At 46.5% G+C, this 14,323-nt stretch overlaps 1 protein-coding gene across 1 annotated transcript; it reads right to left on the bottom strand.

Annotated features, from left to right (window-relative positions):
- Nucleotides 1-95: 95 nt before the first annotated feature.
- Nucleotides 96-14,250, bottom strand: LOC148650629 (lateral signaling target protein 2 homolog). Its single transcript, XM_088604653.1, has 13 exons — nt 13,327-14,250; nt 9,940-10,080; nt 9,668-9,805; nt 9,017-9,219; nt 7,390-7,479; nt 6,640-6,729; nt 5,835-5,936; nt 4,723-5,400; nt 4,257-4,378; nt 3,309-3,425; nt 2,728-2,841; nt 1,306-1,409; nt 96-725 (listed from the first exon to the last, which is right to left on the bottom strand). The coding sequence occupies exons 1-13, from the start codon at nt 13,366-13,368 to the stop codon at nt 603-605; spliced, it is 2,064 nt and encodes a 687-aa protein (XP_088460779.1). The 5' UTR covers nt 13,369-14,250; the 3' UTR covers nt 96-602.
- Between the last annotated feature and the right edge of the window lie 73 nt (nt 14,251-14,323).

Raw genomic sequence — 14,323 nt, 5'->3', positions numbered from 1 at the left:
GATTGTTTTCTCGTTGCTAAATCTTACTTTAGTTTCACTACTGGTAAATTATGAAATTACATAAAACCACAGGGAGCACAGACCCGTGCTGCAGATTAGGTTGTTAAACATTTCAAATTTATTGTCGAGAGGAACTCCATTAGACTTTTTTTTTTTACAAAAACATTTTTTAAAAAAATTCTACCCATTATGTAATTAAATACAATTTTCACGTTTTAATGAAGTTTGCAACTTAACTAGAAATTCCCTGAAATTACTACATCATGGTGCAAAAGGGGTTTCTCTCAATACTTGAAAGCATAAATCCAGAATTTCACAATGTGCAGAGCTAGAAGAAAAATAACCTTTCTTGCTGAAGAGCCACAGGAGCCTTAGGAACTACAGATCTACAAAACTCTTGGGAAAATCTAAGGGAAATACATACAAAGGCTAACTTAAAATTCTGTAGAGAGTATACAGAAAAAAAAAAGATTAGTTGTGACTCAGTCTGCAGTCATTGGCCAAGGACACTACCGAACACCCAGCTTTTTCCCCCCACAGAACCAAACCCTCCAGATCACCCCCACCCCCCCCAAATCAAGTCCGTTTTCCGTCCACTTCTCTCAAAGCGGCGTGGTTTCTCCCACGATGTGGAAATCGTAGCAGTGGTTGCACACGCGCACCGGCTTCATCTGTCCGAAGCGAGGCAGCGGGGCCTCGTGGGGGGAGCAGCGCGCACAGAAGATCTGAAACGAGCAGGAGAGGCCAGGCCATCGACTTCGTCCTCTGCTGGAGGAGGCAGGATTATCCGGTGCGGGGTCGCGGGGGAGCAAGGCAGGGTGCAGCCCATTTGGGACACCAGTCCATTGCAGGACACACACACACACACACACACACACACCACATACACCAGGGCCAATAAGTCCACCAGTGGGACTTTGTATTTGTGTGGGTTTCCTCTCGCAGTCCAAACACTCCACGCAGGTAGCGGCCCTGGTCCAGAATTGAACCCAGGATCCCCAGAACTGCAAGGCAGCAGCCCTAACCCCCCTCTACCATCCTCCAACGATAACGCTTTTTCTAAGCGAACCAATTTTTTTTTCCCCCCAGAAAAAAATCAAATCATGCCATTTCGTTCTGCCTCCCCAGGATCAAAAACATGCAACATAGGAAACGAACAGATCCTCACTCACTCCAAAAGCCAGCAAGCAGGTTCAGATCTGGGTTAGACTGGCGAAGCTTTAGCACAGAGCCGCGTAAACGAAGCGTTTAGCACGCCCCTTGAGCGGCGCCCAGCAGGCCGCAACCCTCGGTCCTGGTGCCTACCTTCCCACAGCTCCGGCAGTGGTGCCGCCGGCGCAGGATGGTGAACGGGGCTTGGCAGGCTGTGCAGTGGTCACAGGCGCTGTCGGGCACCCAGACGGGCGGTCCTGCCAGGGAAGAGACGGCTTGTGAGTTCCCCCCCCCCATACTGTATGTGACGGGGCTGGTGCACTGAACCCATCTCTGAAACCTAGATGGTGTGGACCTCTGTGGCAGAGTCTCTTGGCAGGTCTGTGCTTGGATCCCACAAAAGACCCGGGCCAAATCCCAGCAGGGGCAGAGAGCTGCCTTTTCAAGAGCTGACCTTAAGCCCCACGGCCCACTCTTCTCCTCCTCCTGCTGCTGCTCTGGACTTTCACCCTTCAGCCTCAGTGTGGTTTGATGGGTCAGAGCACACTTGACTCCTCCGGGAAATTATCATGGAAAGTGAAAACCACCATCTAGATGTGACATGCAAGGTAAAATGCTAAACGTCGGGTACAACAGACCAAGCCTTGGCACACGGGAACTGTAGCATCCCGAAGAGCAACTCAGGAGGTTGGGAAAGACCATTTGCAAGGTATCCTTTCTACCCATAGATTTGAATTTGCTGCATCACGGTACAATAAAGAGAGGCCCTTGCTATGAAAAGTTGATAACATTACTCCTATCCTTGAGTCCTTGCACTGGCTTCCTGTCAACAACGCATGATAATTAAGTCTTACATTTTAAGAGACCCCTTCAGTACTGTATTATAAGGAACCCGAGTTATACAGTACCTCTGGGTTAATGTCATTTATTAACTTGGTTGAGGCTTTTATGGAAATAACCTTACTTTTATGCCTATTAATATAGCAATTAATCGTTTTGCTCAAATGTACAACAGCATTACCTCACCTAGGATTTGAGTCCTCAACATCCCCTTTACAAATCCACTACTTGATACATGGGGCTTTTAATAGACTACAATAACATGTGTATAGGACTTAATTCCTAAGAGTATACAGTACCATGTTGCACTCAAGCATTAGCTGCTCATATCCCATTGGAATCTAAGCCATCATTTTATACAGGTGCCGTTCTGGAAACTGCCCTCCCCTCTCAAAAAAAAAAAAAACTAAGGTAGCTCAAACCAAACACCAGGAGTCACATTTCTGTGGTAGTAACATTATATCCGAAGATGGCTACATCTGTAATACGTCTTATGTTTCATTTCATGTTAATACAAAAAAATCCTGGCCTAATACTGCCTTTATATACGCGTGCATAAACAGAATGTACACAAGAACACAGGCATATACAAAAAGTATGCAGTTTTAATTTAAGAGAACTTGAATGACCAAATCTGCAAGTGCCCTGAAAAACAAGAAGTAGGTCAGTTTACCTTAAATATCCATGTCTAACAGCTATGCGCCCTGTCAGGTTTAGACCCCCCTAATCCCTTACCTCCTATATTGCCCATGTCTGAAACTCCAGCGTTCAGATCGTCACACAATTCACATTCCTCTGGGCCAGGATCGGGACCTTCCTCCAGCTGCTGGTCTTCCTCCTCTCCCTCTGCTGCGAGACAGGAGAGAACGCACTCTCCTTAGATCCGTCACTCTCCGCTTGGCTCACTCGGAGCCTGGAGCGGCCAGGATGCTAAATTAATTCAGGGCAAAAACGGGACTCGAGACTCTGGCACATTCGTCTAATTGACGGAGGCTTCAATAGCTTTAATCACATTTTGCGAAGAGGAATGCACCAAGAAGGGAATTTACTAGGCTGCAAAAAGCAAGAGGTTTGTGACTTTGATCTAAATTTAGTCACCAAATGGTGACAATCTGTGCTTGTTTAAATAAAACACATAGCAGGCATCTACAATTTCCTTTCCTAAAAAAAGCCGTCAGCTTTCATATATTCATATTGGATAAGGCTGGCCATCAAGCCTGCAAAACAAGCGAAGTGTTTATTGGAGCTCAACGTCTGTACTCAGGAGGCGTTTGAAAAAGTTTCCTGCCCACAACAAGATGACAAGTTTGGCTTACTGTGAGGCGGGACAGAGCCATCCCACACTTCGTCCTGGGAGACGATCAGCTCAAAGACGCACTTCAAAATTGCTCGCATATCGCTGGCAAAGTTCGTCTGGAGCTGGTCTGCAACCCCTGCAAATGAAAATGGGTATAAGCACTGTCCATCCTATGGGATCTGGGAGCATTTTACATACAGGAGGAGACCCAGAGGATTGAAGTGTTCCACCTGCTTGGGTAACGGGTGGCTGCCATTAAGAACCAGCAGAGCAGGCAGAGAAGTGAGAGATCTGTCCTCAAGGGGGCGAACGTATTTGAATTGAAACTCCTTTGCAAATTTAAGAAATTTAGGGAAGCCAGATTATTGTAAGTCCCAAGAGGAGTTCACCCAGGACATCAGGGTTTACACCCTTTTTGGTTATGAACAGTGCCATGTGATCATTAACGATCAAATCGTCAGTAACTAAATGTACCGTCTCGTTCAAAGGACAGAAAACAGCAGTGTCACCTACTGGTAAACCAACACTGTTTACAGAAACATCCTTAGAGGTTTCCTAAGCCTAATACTTTATCTAATGTAATTCTCAGAAGGTACGCAAGGTGGTAATGCTGCAGTCATTAAACAAAAGGAGCATTACATAAGCCTTATTTTTCCTTCTTTTTGTTTCATTGAAGCTAAATCCTAACCACTTATTAAATGCCTTGGCTTTTACCCAAACTAAAGGGTGCGTTTTAAGATGCAATATTTAATATGAAAGCCCATTAAGGAACATCCAGATTTCTAAGGCAACAAATTGTATCCATCACCGCCTCATAGAGCTTTATGCAGGGCCTGGTATTGGAATATTAAACGCAGTGGGTTAAGCTTCTTAACTTCACTAACTTCAGCTGATTGCGCCGAGGTGCATCAATGAAAGCAGTGTCGTTTTTCCAGGACTATAAAAAGGAAACGAATCTGTAGGCTACCTGAGATGCACACAAACAGCCTGTGTATCAGGTCGTTGCTGCAGCTGTACCGAGCACGGAGGTCCACTCTCTCATCGCAGACGCCCGCTTGGCTGGTCTGGTTCTCCTGCTCGCTGCCAATCCTTCAAAAAAAGGAAATTAAAAAAAAAAAATCAAGATTCTGCTAAATCAGTGTTCCAATACCAACGTTAAATCATGTTATTTAAGTGAAGTATATTTTCAACAGCTGGCTTCTTCTTACATGGGAGGAAGACCCTTCATCTTATACCTAGTAACTCAGCTGCCTCAATTAAACCCAAACCTCCATCTCCCAGTCACACTTGAGACCGACCCTTCCCATACTCTTCCAGGCACGCTGCTGCTACTGAAACTCAGAACTCTCCTTCAACCTGCGGCTGTTTCTTCAAGACCGAGGTCACCCTTTGTCTCGGTGCCCTGCCTCCCGGTGCATCTGTTCACTCGTTACCTTCTGCCGTCTCCGAAGGGGCGCCTGGCCGCCACAGCCGGAAACGGCTGCCCAGAATGCCAACTGTGCACCATCACTCTGCGCCTCCACTTGCGCTCCCTGGCTTCCGCCTCGGTGTCCGCGCCAGGGCTGCTGGGATAGGGGGAGCGATGGGAACACAATCCAGCGGCGGCCCGACCAGCAGTCCGCCCCGCCTGCTCCCCAGAGCCCTGCGGACCCGAGTCCGGCACACGAGCAGGCCCGCTCTCCCCGGCTTCCGCCGGCTGGCGCCGCCCCTGCTCTTGGAACCCCGAGCTGCAGAGCACGCACGTGGCCCCGGGGAAGGTGGCGCCCCATTTCTCGTGGGAAACGGGGGACCGTCTGTCACATCCCACGGCCTCCTGGTCCGGAGTGGGGCAGCGAGGATGCTCGGGCCAAACGCCAGTGTCGCTGCAGCAAGGTGGGGGTGCTGTGGAGGAGCAGGGGTGGCTGGGATACGTGGCAGGTGCCTGGCGAGACCCAGGCACAGACGGGGCATCCTCCACTGGCCTGGAGTCAACAGTGGGGTCCGTGCCAGGGAGGGACCCTTGTCCTCCAGTAGTAGAGGCTGAAGAACACAGGAAGTCGCTGGACTCGGCAGCACACAGGTTTCTTTCCAGGATATCGAGCTCCTCCTTGGTCAGGATCCGCAGCAGATCCCTGCAAAGGGAAAGGTTTCTGTATCAGTTGATGAAGGAGGTGCAAAAAAGTCAGGAGTCCACCCCCCTTCCCCCTCTCAATTCAGAAAGATTGACATTTCAGCCTTTTTATATTTTAACGCTGCACAAAGACAACAAACATTGCCATAAATAACATTTTTATGAACATTAGGAGCAAGATGGTAAAAAAAAAAAGTTTCTAGATCCTAAGGAGTAAGCACACAGTCATTTGTATGAAGCAGAATATTCCTTACAAAAATAATCACAAGTTTCTAAAAAAAAAAAGTACAAACTTTGCCAGATGACTTTTTTAGAAAACTGGGTGAGAGTGCATTAATGCATGGCACTTTAAAGAAGTCTAAAGAGGAAGCAGTAGAGGCAGCTGGACGATGACCAATGCAGTGGGGCAGGCCAGGCCACAACACCCCGACTGACCTGATTTTCAGCAGGAGGGAGTAGAAAGGGCTGAAGAGGCTAGACATGCCCTCTGGTCCATGCTGGAGGTTCAATGGGCCATCTGGGAAGATCAGCAGGCCACTTCGTTTACAAAGAGAGGGAGAAAGGTTCATTCATCAGGAAACTCCACACAGCCATATCAGGCCATTGTCTGTGTAAGCGGTTGATAAAAACAGGCATTTGTGTCATTAGATTTTTTTTAATTGGAAATCAAGTATTGCAACGTCTGCAACATTGCCAGTGGTGTTAACTTTCTGCTTTAAAAGCAGATGAGTGCTCAATGAGTTAAATCTGAAATTTTGTTTTACAATATCTAAAGTGTCCCAGGAACCCTGATCTACAGAAAACAAAAAATATCAATGTGTCTTTACTAGTAGCGATTTAGACTTGAGTAGTGGGATGTAAAAAAAAAAAGATAAAACCGGTGGTTTTGAGATTCTATATCAAAACAAGGAATGGAAAACCTAAATTGGAGCGTCTTTACTTCAAGTACAAACTGCAGTGAGCTGCACATTTAACGTGCTATAATTTCATATTTTCCTTAGCCTGTTTCATTCACTAAAACTGATGCCTCTAAAAATTAGATTCAGGGTCACAAATAAAACAATCCAGGTGTTTTTATAGCATAAATATGTACATCAGAGTACATATTTTCTTATAACTGTGTCCAAGTGGGCTATTTTTAACAACTTAGGACAGCAGAAGCATCGTTCCTTCTGGTTGTGCAGAAAGAAATTTCACTGAAGACTACACGGATCAAAGAGCAAAAAAAAACCATGCTCACCAAATTATGGCCAGTCTGGGGATGGTGAACATCACCAGTGGTTCATAGCCATCAATCAGCTCCTGGCTTAAGTACCCCAGTTTCAATGCTCTATAAAAGGAGAGAACAGAATCAACTGACAGTGGCTCCATTATAAAGTGGTGCACTTGATATTCAGGTAATTATTGTAGCCAATGCAAACTGCAATAGGCAAGGAAAACATGTTGCTAAATCAAGCACAAAAGTGATTATATGGTCAGTTTATAAGACCTACTTATACTGTGCTACTTTAGAGTCAAACTAAAGTAGACTCAAACTACTGTACAAGAGGTCTCCAGTTAGTCAACCTGTGTAACTAAAGGACTGATAACTTTTGGAGTGATTTAGTTTGAGCATGTCCAACCCTAGTCTAGGAGACCAAAAGTCTCTCCAGGGTTTTCCCCAAGTCTCTTTAAAGCAGCAGCACCTGGGGTTGAGTTGATCTACATTTCAGTCCGAGGCGGAATGAAAACCTGCAGACACCTGCCCTCCAGGACCAAGACTGAACATCCATGGTTAAGAAAATCTGGTGCATCAGCTCAAACTAAATACCAAAAATATTTTCTTGCCTGCAGAAAGACCTAAAATGTTGAAGCTGGATATTTATGACATTCATAAGTCATGACATCCTCGTGTCTTGTCAGCTTTTGATATAGATTTTCTAAAACTGAAGGTTTAAATAAGATTCAAAATAGAGTATCCGGGTTTTCCAGAAGGTCCATTTAGTCTCACCTCTCCACAGTCTCGCAGAACAGCACCACGATCTCCTGCTGCCTCTGTAGTTCCTCTGCCGACTTCACTGGGATCACCATGGAAATATAGCTGAAAAACAAAGCCCCTTTCAGCACCACACCTCTCACAACCTCACACCTCCCAGGCACACTTTTGTGTTCAATCATAAATAAAAGGAGTCACAATAATTAGCTTTTCCATTAAAAAGTTCAGGATGTTTGCGCATAGTGGCAAGTACAGGCCTGAAAAACACTTCTCTTACGTTTGCCTGAGGGCAAAGCTAAACCACTTCGCCGACTTGCTCACGGTGCTATTGTAGCAGTCATGTCTAAGACGCATCTTGGTAAAAAATGCAGTTAAGTTACACACATCATGAGTACAGTATTACAGTCTGACAAATCATCTAAATTAGAAATGGCCAGGTAGCCAAAGCCACAGACTTTAATTCATGTCTCTCTCTCGTCACTCAAACGATGAGGTAAAATTAGCAGACCTACAAATAAGATCTGAAACCAAGACATGCTTATTTAATTTTCCCTGTTCAACGACCAATTGCATGATGATCAAACCATCTGCCTTGCACTTTTTCCTAGTCATTTAAGAAAACCACACGAAGCAAGAAACCACAATGACGGCACAACTAGCTTCAGTGCGTTCATCCCCAAGGAACCCCAAAATTCTCCGTTGTTCCCATGGCCTGCATTTCAGAAGGGGGAAAGTTCAGACGTCAGTGCCTTCATTAATCCAATGTGAACAATCCATGAAAGCCACAGCCAGTGGTATTTACCTCCGTCATATCAGCAAACAAGTCTAGGATGCAGTTACAGCATGACACAGAGGCCACCACTTATCAGATTCAACCTTGACGGTTCAAGGTTGCTCAATGCACAAGACCACAATGAGTTGAAAGGCACTGGTCTGAAAAGAGCAGACATTTTTGAGGTTGACAGTTTGCCAAGAAAAATACTGCAAGCAAGCAACAAAGCACCTTTTGAAATCCAGAAACCTTTCAATAACGAGTTTAATTAAACATCAAGGTTTTTTCAACGCAATATGGGGGGAGGAGATAACACACCCCACCACCACCCTTGCATGGTCATCATTACAGCGGGAGTAAATGGCTGCACTGTACTGAACAGCAAATCTTCCGTTTTCAGCAGCAAGTCACTTCTGCATCCCTAAACCTTTCGCAATACAAAGCTTCTCCACACTATTTCATTCTTTCAACGCCATTAAAATAAATTCTGGACATCGCGGCTTCTGTCCAAGAGGAAAAGAACAGCCGGTCCGATCAAAACCCTCTCATAGGATCCTGGAAGACAAACCTCAGTGTCCTTTACACTAAATCTACATGTTTAAGAGCTTGCAAGCTGGAATGAACTACTCTAACGTGAACGGCAAGCAGGCAGAGAACCGAAGGCTCTGACGATCCAAGAGGGGAAATAAACAAAGAACCAATACGAATACAGGAATTAATTTCTACTTGGAGACCTGCATTTTATTACGCTAAAAACCACAAGTCGCATACGATTTTGAAAGGGAAAAAAAAAAGACATTTTAAAATTGAGAAACGCGACAGCTGCTGGCACGAGGCCACCGAGAGCAAGGGCCGGCGCCCTCCCCGTACCTGAGCTCGAACTGGGCGAAGACGCGGTCGTACTGCAGCAGGGCCTCCCGGAGCCGGGGAGAGTAGCTGCGCGGGTCGCTCAGGCACTGCTCCCTCATCCGCAGCCTGGCGTCCTCCAGGCAGCACAGGAGCTGCCCCGCCAGGGGGCGCAACAGCAGCCCCTCCGACTCGCGCACCTCCAGGAAGGAGCCCACCAACAGGCACTGCGGTCGCGAGAGAGCGGTCAGCTTCCCGACAGCCGCCAAACAAGGCAGCGTGCGGGGCGGAACAGGAGGTGCAGAGGTTTGTCCCCCAACCCCCCCCCCGTGTCATGTGTCGGGATGAGCACTAACAAGCCAAAAGGGCAGGTGTGCTTCCCGTCAGTGGCTACTGGCTACATACTGTAACTCTGCACCACTCTCCCAACTCTTGGCCCAGTAGAAAAACAGGGCCAACGTATACCAGTGTACTACAGAAGAGGTAAGGAGTGAACACATGGGACCTCAAACTTTACAACAGGATCAATAGAATATTCTATATTTTTTAAAAAAAGGACCATAATTAAAATGAACATTGGACAAGGGGTGGGTGTAGGGACAGGATGACACAGCCAGATGGGTGCTATGGCTGTGTTTACAGCATCACGGAGGACTCCACAGACGTCGCCCTCACCTCTGCCGCGAACCACAGCTGCACGCCCAGGTTCTCGTGAAGGATCTCGTCGGGAAACTTGACGTGGTAGTCGCGGCTCTGTCTCTGTGCTGAGATGCAGTCCTCCATCACCAGCTCGACGGCTCGCAGCATGCGATCCTGCCAGGCGGCACAATCACAGGGGTTGGTTCAATTTGGACTTCGGACCTAAATTACTCGGCAGTTTAACAGAGCAAGGCACCCCTCGGTAAAGGGCAAACAAGTTCAACACGATCAGAGTCCTCGCCGGCTACCTGGCTAATACGGAGCTGGTTGAGCAGCACCAGGTACTTCTGGGGGTCCTTCCGCAGGTCGATGCCATTCAGCTCTGCTGTGACACGGGTCAAGTCCTCATCAGCAAAGTAGAACTGGGCCAGCGGCCTCCGGTCCGACCTCTGAGAGGGGAGAGAGCATGACAACTGATGAAGGCCACCACTGCCCATGGAGCTCATCCACGCGCTGGGATGCTCCCTTGATCCAGACCTCCAACAGCATTAAGAGCAAATTAACAAAACTAAATCACAGTAGAAGAAGAAAGTCCACCCCCCTGCCCTGGACAAACACCTTCGCCTTAAGCGATTCACGACTGTAATGCTTGCTCAATCAAAGCAAATTGGGGAAAATGAATAGTTCAGTTACGAAACAAGTAAAGTATCCAGTCCCCCTACCCCAACTCACAGACCACATTTTGACCTAATAAAAGAAAAAAAAAATCAGATTCTAATCTTCCATCTTTATAAACACAATATTGTGGCTACAGATGACAGACGGCTGTGGGGTGCCCCAGTTCTGCTTCAGAATGTAGCAGATCCATTGGCTTACAGGCCATGTTGCCTACAAGCTCAGACACATCCTCCAGATCTGTGGTGCTCTGTTGTAGAAGCCGTCAGGCCAGAAAGATAGGAATGCGAGAAGGCAGGTGTTGACCCATCCCTGCAGTTTCCTGTGAATCAAAGGCACGGTCTGGGAAATGCTACAGTCATAGGGATAAATGTGGATGTATATGCATTAATGCACATATTTTAGTTCCATTACACCATCATTTGTGTAATCCATCCTCGCCTCCAAGCCACAGAGCACAGGCCTGACACTAACAACACCAGTGATGAAAGTAACAAACCACTTCTCGATTCCAGGGCCTTCCAAGAAGGTCAGATTACAGCTGTTGATGGAATAATGGCATGACTAATGTGTACACGTTCAACATCCAGAAAAAGCAACAATCAATATTCACAGTTTCAACAGCTGGCTTAGTTTCATTAAAAAGACCTGGAGAGGAGCAAAACTCGTTTCCTTCTGCATCTACGCGAGCGAATCTGGCATGTCTTTCTTAAACGGGACCCAGCAGTGCAATGAGAAACACAATGGAAACATCCTTTCAATGCTAATGCACAGTGCACACAATGTCTGCTTCTGGATGAACAACTTCAGGTGGTTTCTTACAACTCATTGAAAATGAGTGCAAGAACTTCATGCCCCAGATACCCCAAGATGACCCCTAATCTTCGAGGGGCCCCATCTAACATGGTGTAAGATGTGTAACTGGTGTAAGTAAAGCCAGGATACTGCCCATCAGGGATACTGAACATAGGTCTCACAAATGTGTTTTTGTTCCTCTACAAGGTTTCATACATTATTTAAGCATCTAGCCCAATTCCAAAGTAATTTGAAATCTGCCATGCAGTCAGATTTCAGGTGAATGTTTTAGTAACGATATGAAAAGGAATTAAAAGTGCATGTCGATATATTAAGGTGTTGGACGATTGTCTCCAGATTTGAAACCACTCTACCCCTAACCCCACACATTGGTTTAAAAAAGGAAAGAGTTTTGTTTAAAAGCAGGGGGCAGAGGGGAAAACTCATCTTAAGTTGTGGAAATTAAATCTTAAAATCTGTGGAACTGTACTGCACAAAAGCTTTAAGGATCTCTTGAGCCCATAAAATATTTAGTATCAAAGCTCAATACTGTGGAGTCAATAAACCCCTCAAGACTGTTGTGGCTCAACAAGTTTAACCACAGCCAAGGTAAACAAAGAACTGGGCCTATCTTGTCTGGGACTGACTGCGGCAGCCGACGCTGAAAGAACAGGCTTGTGTGAAAGGGAGCGATGTGGATCAAGGCAGGTTCAGAAACCACAGTCTGGAGACTGTAAATACCATTGCATCACACGCCGCTGTGCTGCGGCTCAGCACCACTCCAGGCAAAGTCTGGAGAACGTGAGGGAATCCACACATTTCCCCAGCTCTTTCCCAGTGCGGCCTTTGTTTTTAGGGACAACCGAAGAAATCCGGAAAGAATGCGAAGACGGGCTTGGATATTTCAAGCCGGGAACGCCTTCCTTTCGTACAATTCCACAGCTAATAAACCTAGTGGTCCCCCGACTGACATTCCAGAAAATCCCATAAAAAACAGCACAGAACTCTTAGACCTTCTGTTCCTAAATGTGTGCTTTCCTCTCGGAAGCAGCACGCAATTTCCCAAATCGATAACGAGGCCGCCGAAATGTCTAGTGTTCTTCTGCTCTTAATTCTGGGTACTGGGGTAAACACTAGAACAATTTGGGAAGGCGAATAATTCATATTCAAGGTTCAAATTCAAATGAAAGCCAATATTCGGCCACTCACCTTAAGTTATGTGAAAACGCTGAAGTTATAGTGACAGAAGCATGGGATGCTCACAAACCCCAGGGGAATTTAACACTAAGGCTTTTCTTTTGGTTATCTGGAATCTGGGATTACTCCCCTCCAAATACAACCTGCATGGACCCTCAAGGATGAGCCCAAACCCTTCAGCTAGGCCAAACGGGTCTAGGGGCACCATGGGCTCAATTCCTCAGGCTTGTTTCCTTCCTCAACACCCGAGACATTCTAGATGTTTTGAAGGATGACTTGGCAACCAAAACAATAACTTTCGCCCTCCTGCAAGGCTGGTGCTATACATACAGTATAAAGAATCTGCACCACGCTCGAGGCGGTAGGTCTCCGATGCAGCGGCACCAACAAATCACAAGGAGCAAATATCTTCCAACCTCACAAGTCACTCGAGTCAAGCGTCAAATGAGCCTGTTTGAACTAGCTAGAGAAATAAAAACTTCACTGATCTTCCTTCACCCCTCTTCTCTTTTCTTTCTTTCTTTTAAGATTTGATTCACAATCGTGTCGAGGGGAAAACCCACACCAAATGCATCTTCACTGAACAATCGGGTTTGAAAGCCTTTCAGGACTCGGGCTAGGCATGCCGATGAAAACAAGAGCTTTTAAACTCTCCGACGCCGACTGTCAATGCCCACTTCTCTATTGCTAAACCACGCCTGAATGTCAGTACAGGCATCACACAATCGTATTTGAAAAAAACGATCATTTTAGCCTTCCGCTTTCTCATTAGCGTGGTGTTTGTACATCTTTGCCGCCTCTGGTTACTTTTATTAGTGTAAAATGTTATCCTTTATGCTTCTTAATGTTTTATGAGTGGTCAGCTACAGACTGTTATCCCTTACCAAGAAGCTACATCGGTCAGGGTGGTTTTTGTTGCGGCCCATGTCAATGCAAGAGAAAGTGGATAAGGTTTCGGGATTTACTGGTTTCGGCATGTGATCAATGTAGGTGGCAGGAATTGCCCGAAAACAAATAGAAAAACTTACCTTTGGCCGGCAAAACCATCTCCTCATGAGGGCTGAGAGCATTTTTTTTTTAAAAAAGGACGATGATGTTCTCGAGTTAGGACGTTTAGACCTGCTGGTCCAAGAGAACTGGCAGGGTTTTATGGCGATTTTTCAAGCCTGTTACACGTTCCCCTTTTTTCCTTCGCGAATTAGCTTCTCGGCTTCATCGCCTTCGTGAGACGAAAAGTTTCTGGTAGCACGGAGCTTTGTAGGTTAGTGTCGGGTCTTTAACAGAACAACATCTCAGTTTTCCGGGGCTTTTCGGAGAGCTTCCAGTTTAAGTTACCGTAGCCCTGCTTGAAAGAGTTTCTGTCGGTACATGTCTACATAAATAATCCAAAGCTCGATATCTTTCCCACTACACACACTACAAAAATACATACAGTTGCCGTTTGATTTTGCCGTGATATCACCTCGGAGTTGCGAAATCAATCAGTTTCAATCGCGTCATACTTCCAAGGCACTCCGCGGTGTTCTCAGGAAGTACGAGGTACTAGCAACTGGATGAAGAAAAAAAAAAACCACACAACTTCGCGTCTTCTGGTTGTCCTCATTTCTTTGTCCGACTTTCACTCCCGCATGCTTGGTATACAAGCAAGCCAGGCTCACTTTCGCGAAATGAGGCGTCTCAGTTCCTGTTTTACCTGGGCGTCTTCTATATTTCCAGGTAAAGACACTTTTACTCGGCGGCTTTTTTTTTTTGTAGGCTTTCCTCCCCAACACGCAGGCACGCTTGCTTGCTTGCTTGCTTGCTTTAATCCTGCCTTGCTTTCCCCCAGACGCTACCTCGCTGGAGTCACTTTAAAACTTGGGGAGGAAGAAGAAAACCCAGAACCCCATGTCTCGCCTATTAACCTCAGTGCTCTCGGCTGGCCGCCGCCGCCGCTCCACGCCTTTTCAAGCTGGGGGGGGGGGGGCGTGACGTCACGCCCCGCGGGCTCGCGACCGCCTCTCTCCCAGCACCTGGGCTCACCTG

This window comes from Lepisosteus platostomus, chromosome 13, assembly GCF_059453375.1.
Source record: "Lepisosteus platostomus isolate fLepPlt1 chromosome 13, fLepPlt1.hap1, whole genome shotgun sequence".
NCBI classification, from domain to species: Eukaryota; Metazoa; Chordata; class Actinopteri; order Semionotiformes; family Lepisosteidae; genus Lepisosteus; species Lepisosteus platostomus.
Note: the sequence above shows the minus strand (reverse complement) of the source record. Positions and strands in the feature narration are given on the sequence as shown.

Bases quoted from the DNA above. Each gene is read 5' to 3' on its own strand.
- LOC148650629 (XM_088604653.1), bottom strand. From the start codon at position 13,368: ATGCTCTCAGCCCTCATGAGGAGATGGTTTTGCCGGCCAAAG. The intron at 2,842-3,308 runs GTAAGCCAAACT...CCTGTCTCGCAG, and splicing joins TGGCTCTGTCCCGCCTCACA to CAGAGGGAGAGGAGGAAGAC. The intron at 1,410-2,727 runs GTAAGGGATTAG...CTTCCCTGGCAG, and splicing joins AGACATGGGCAATATAGGAG to GACCGCCCGTCTGGGTGCCC.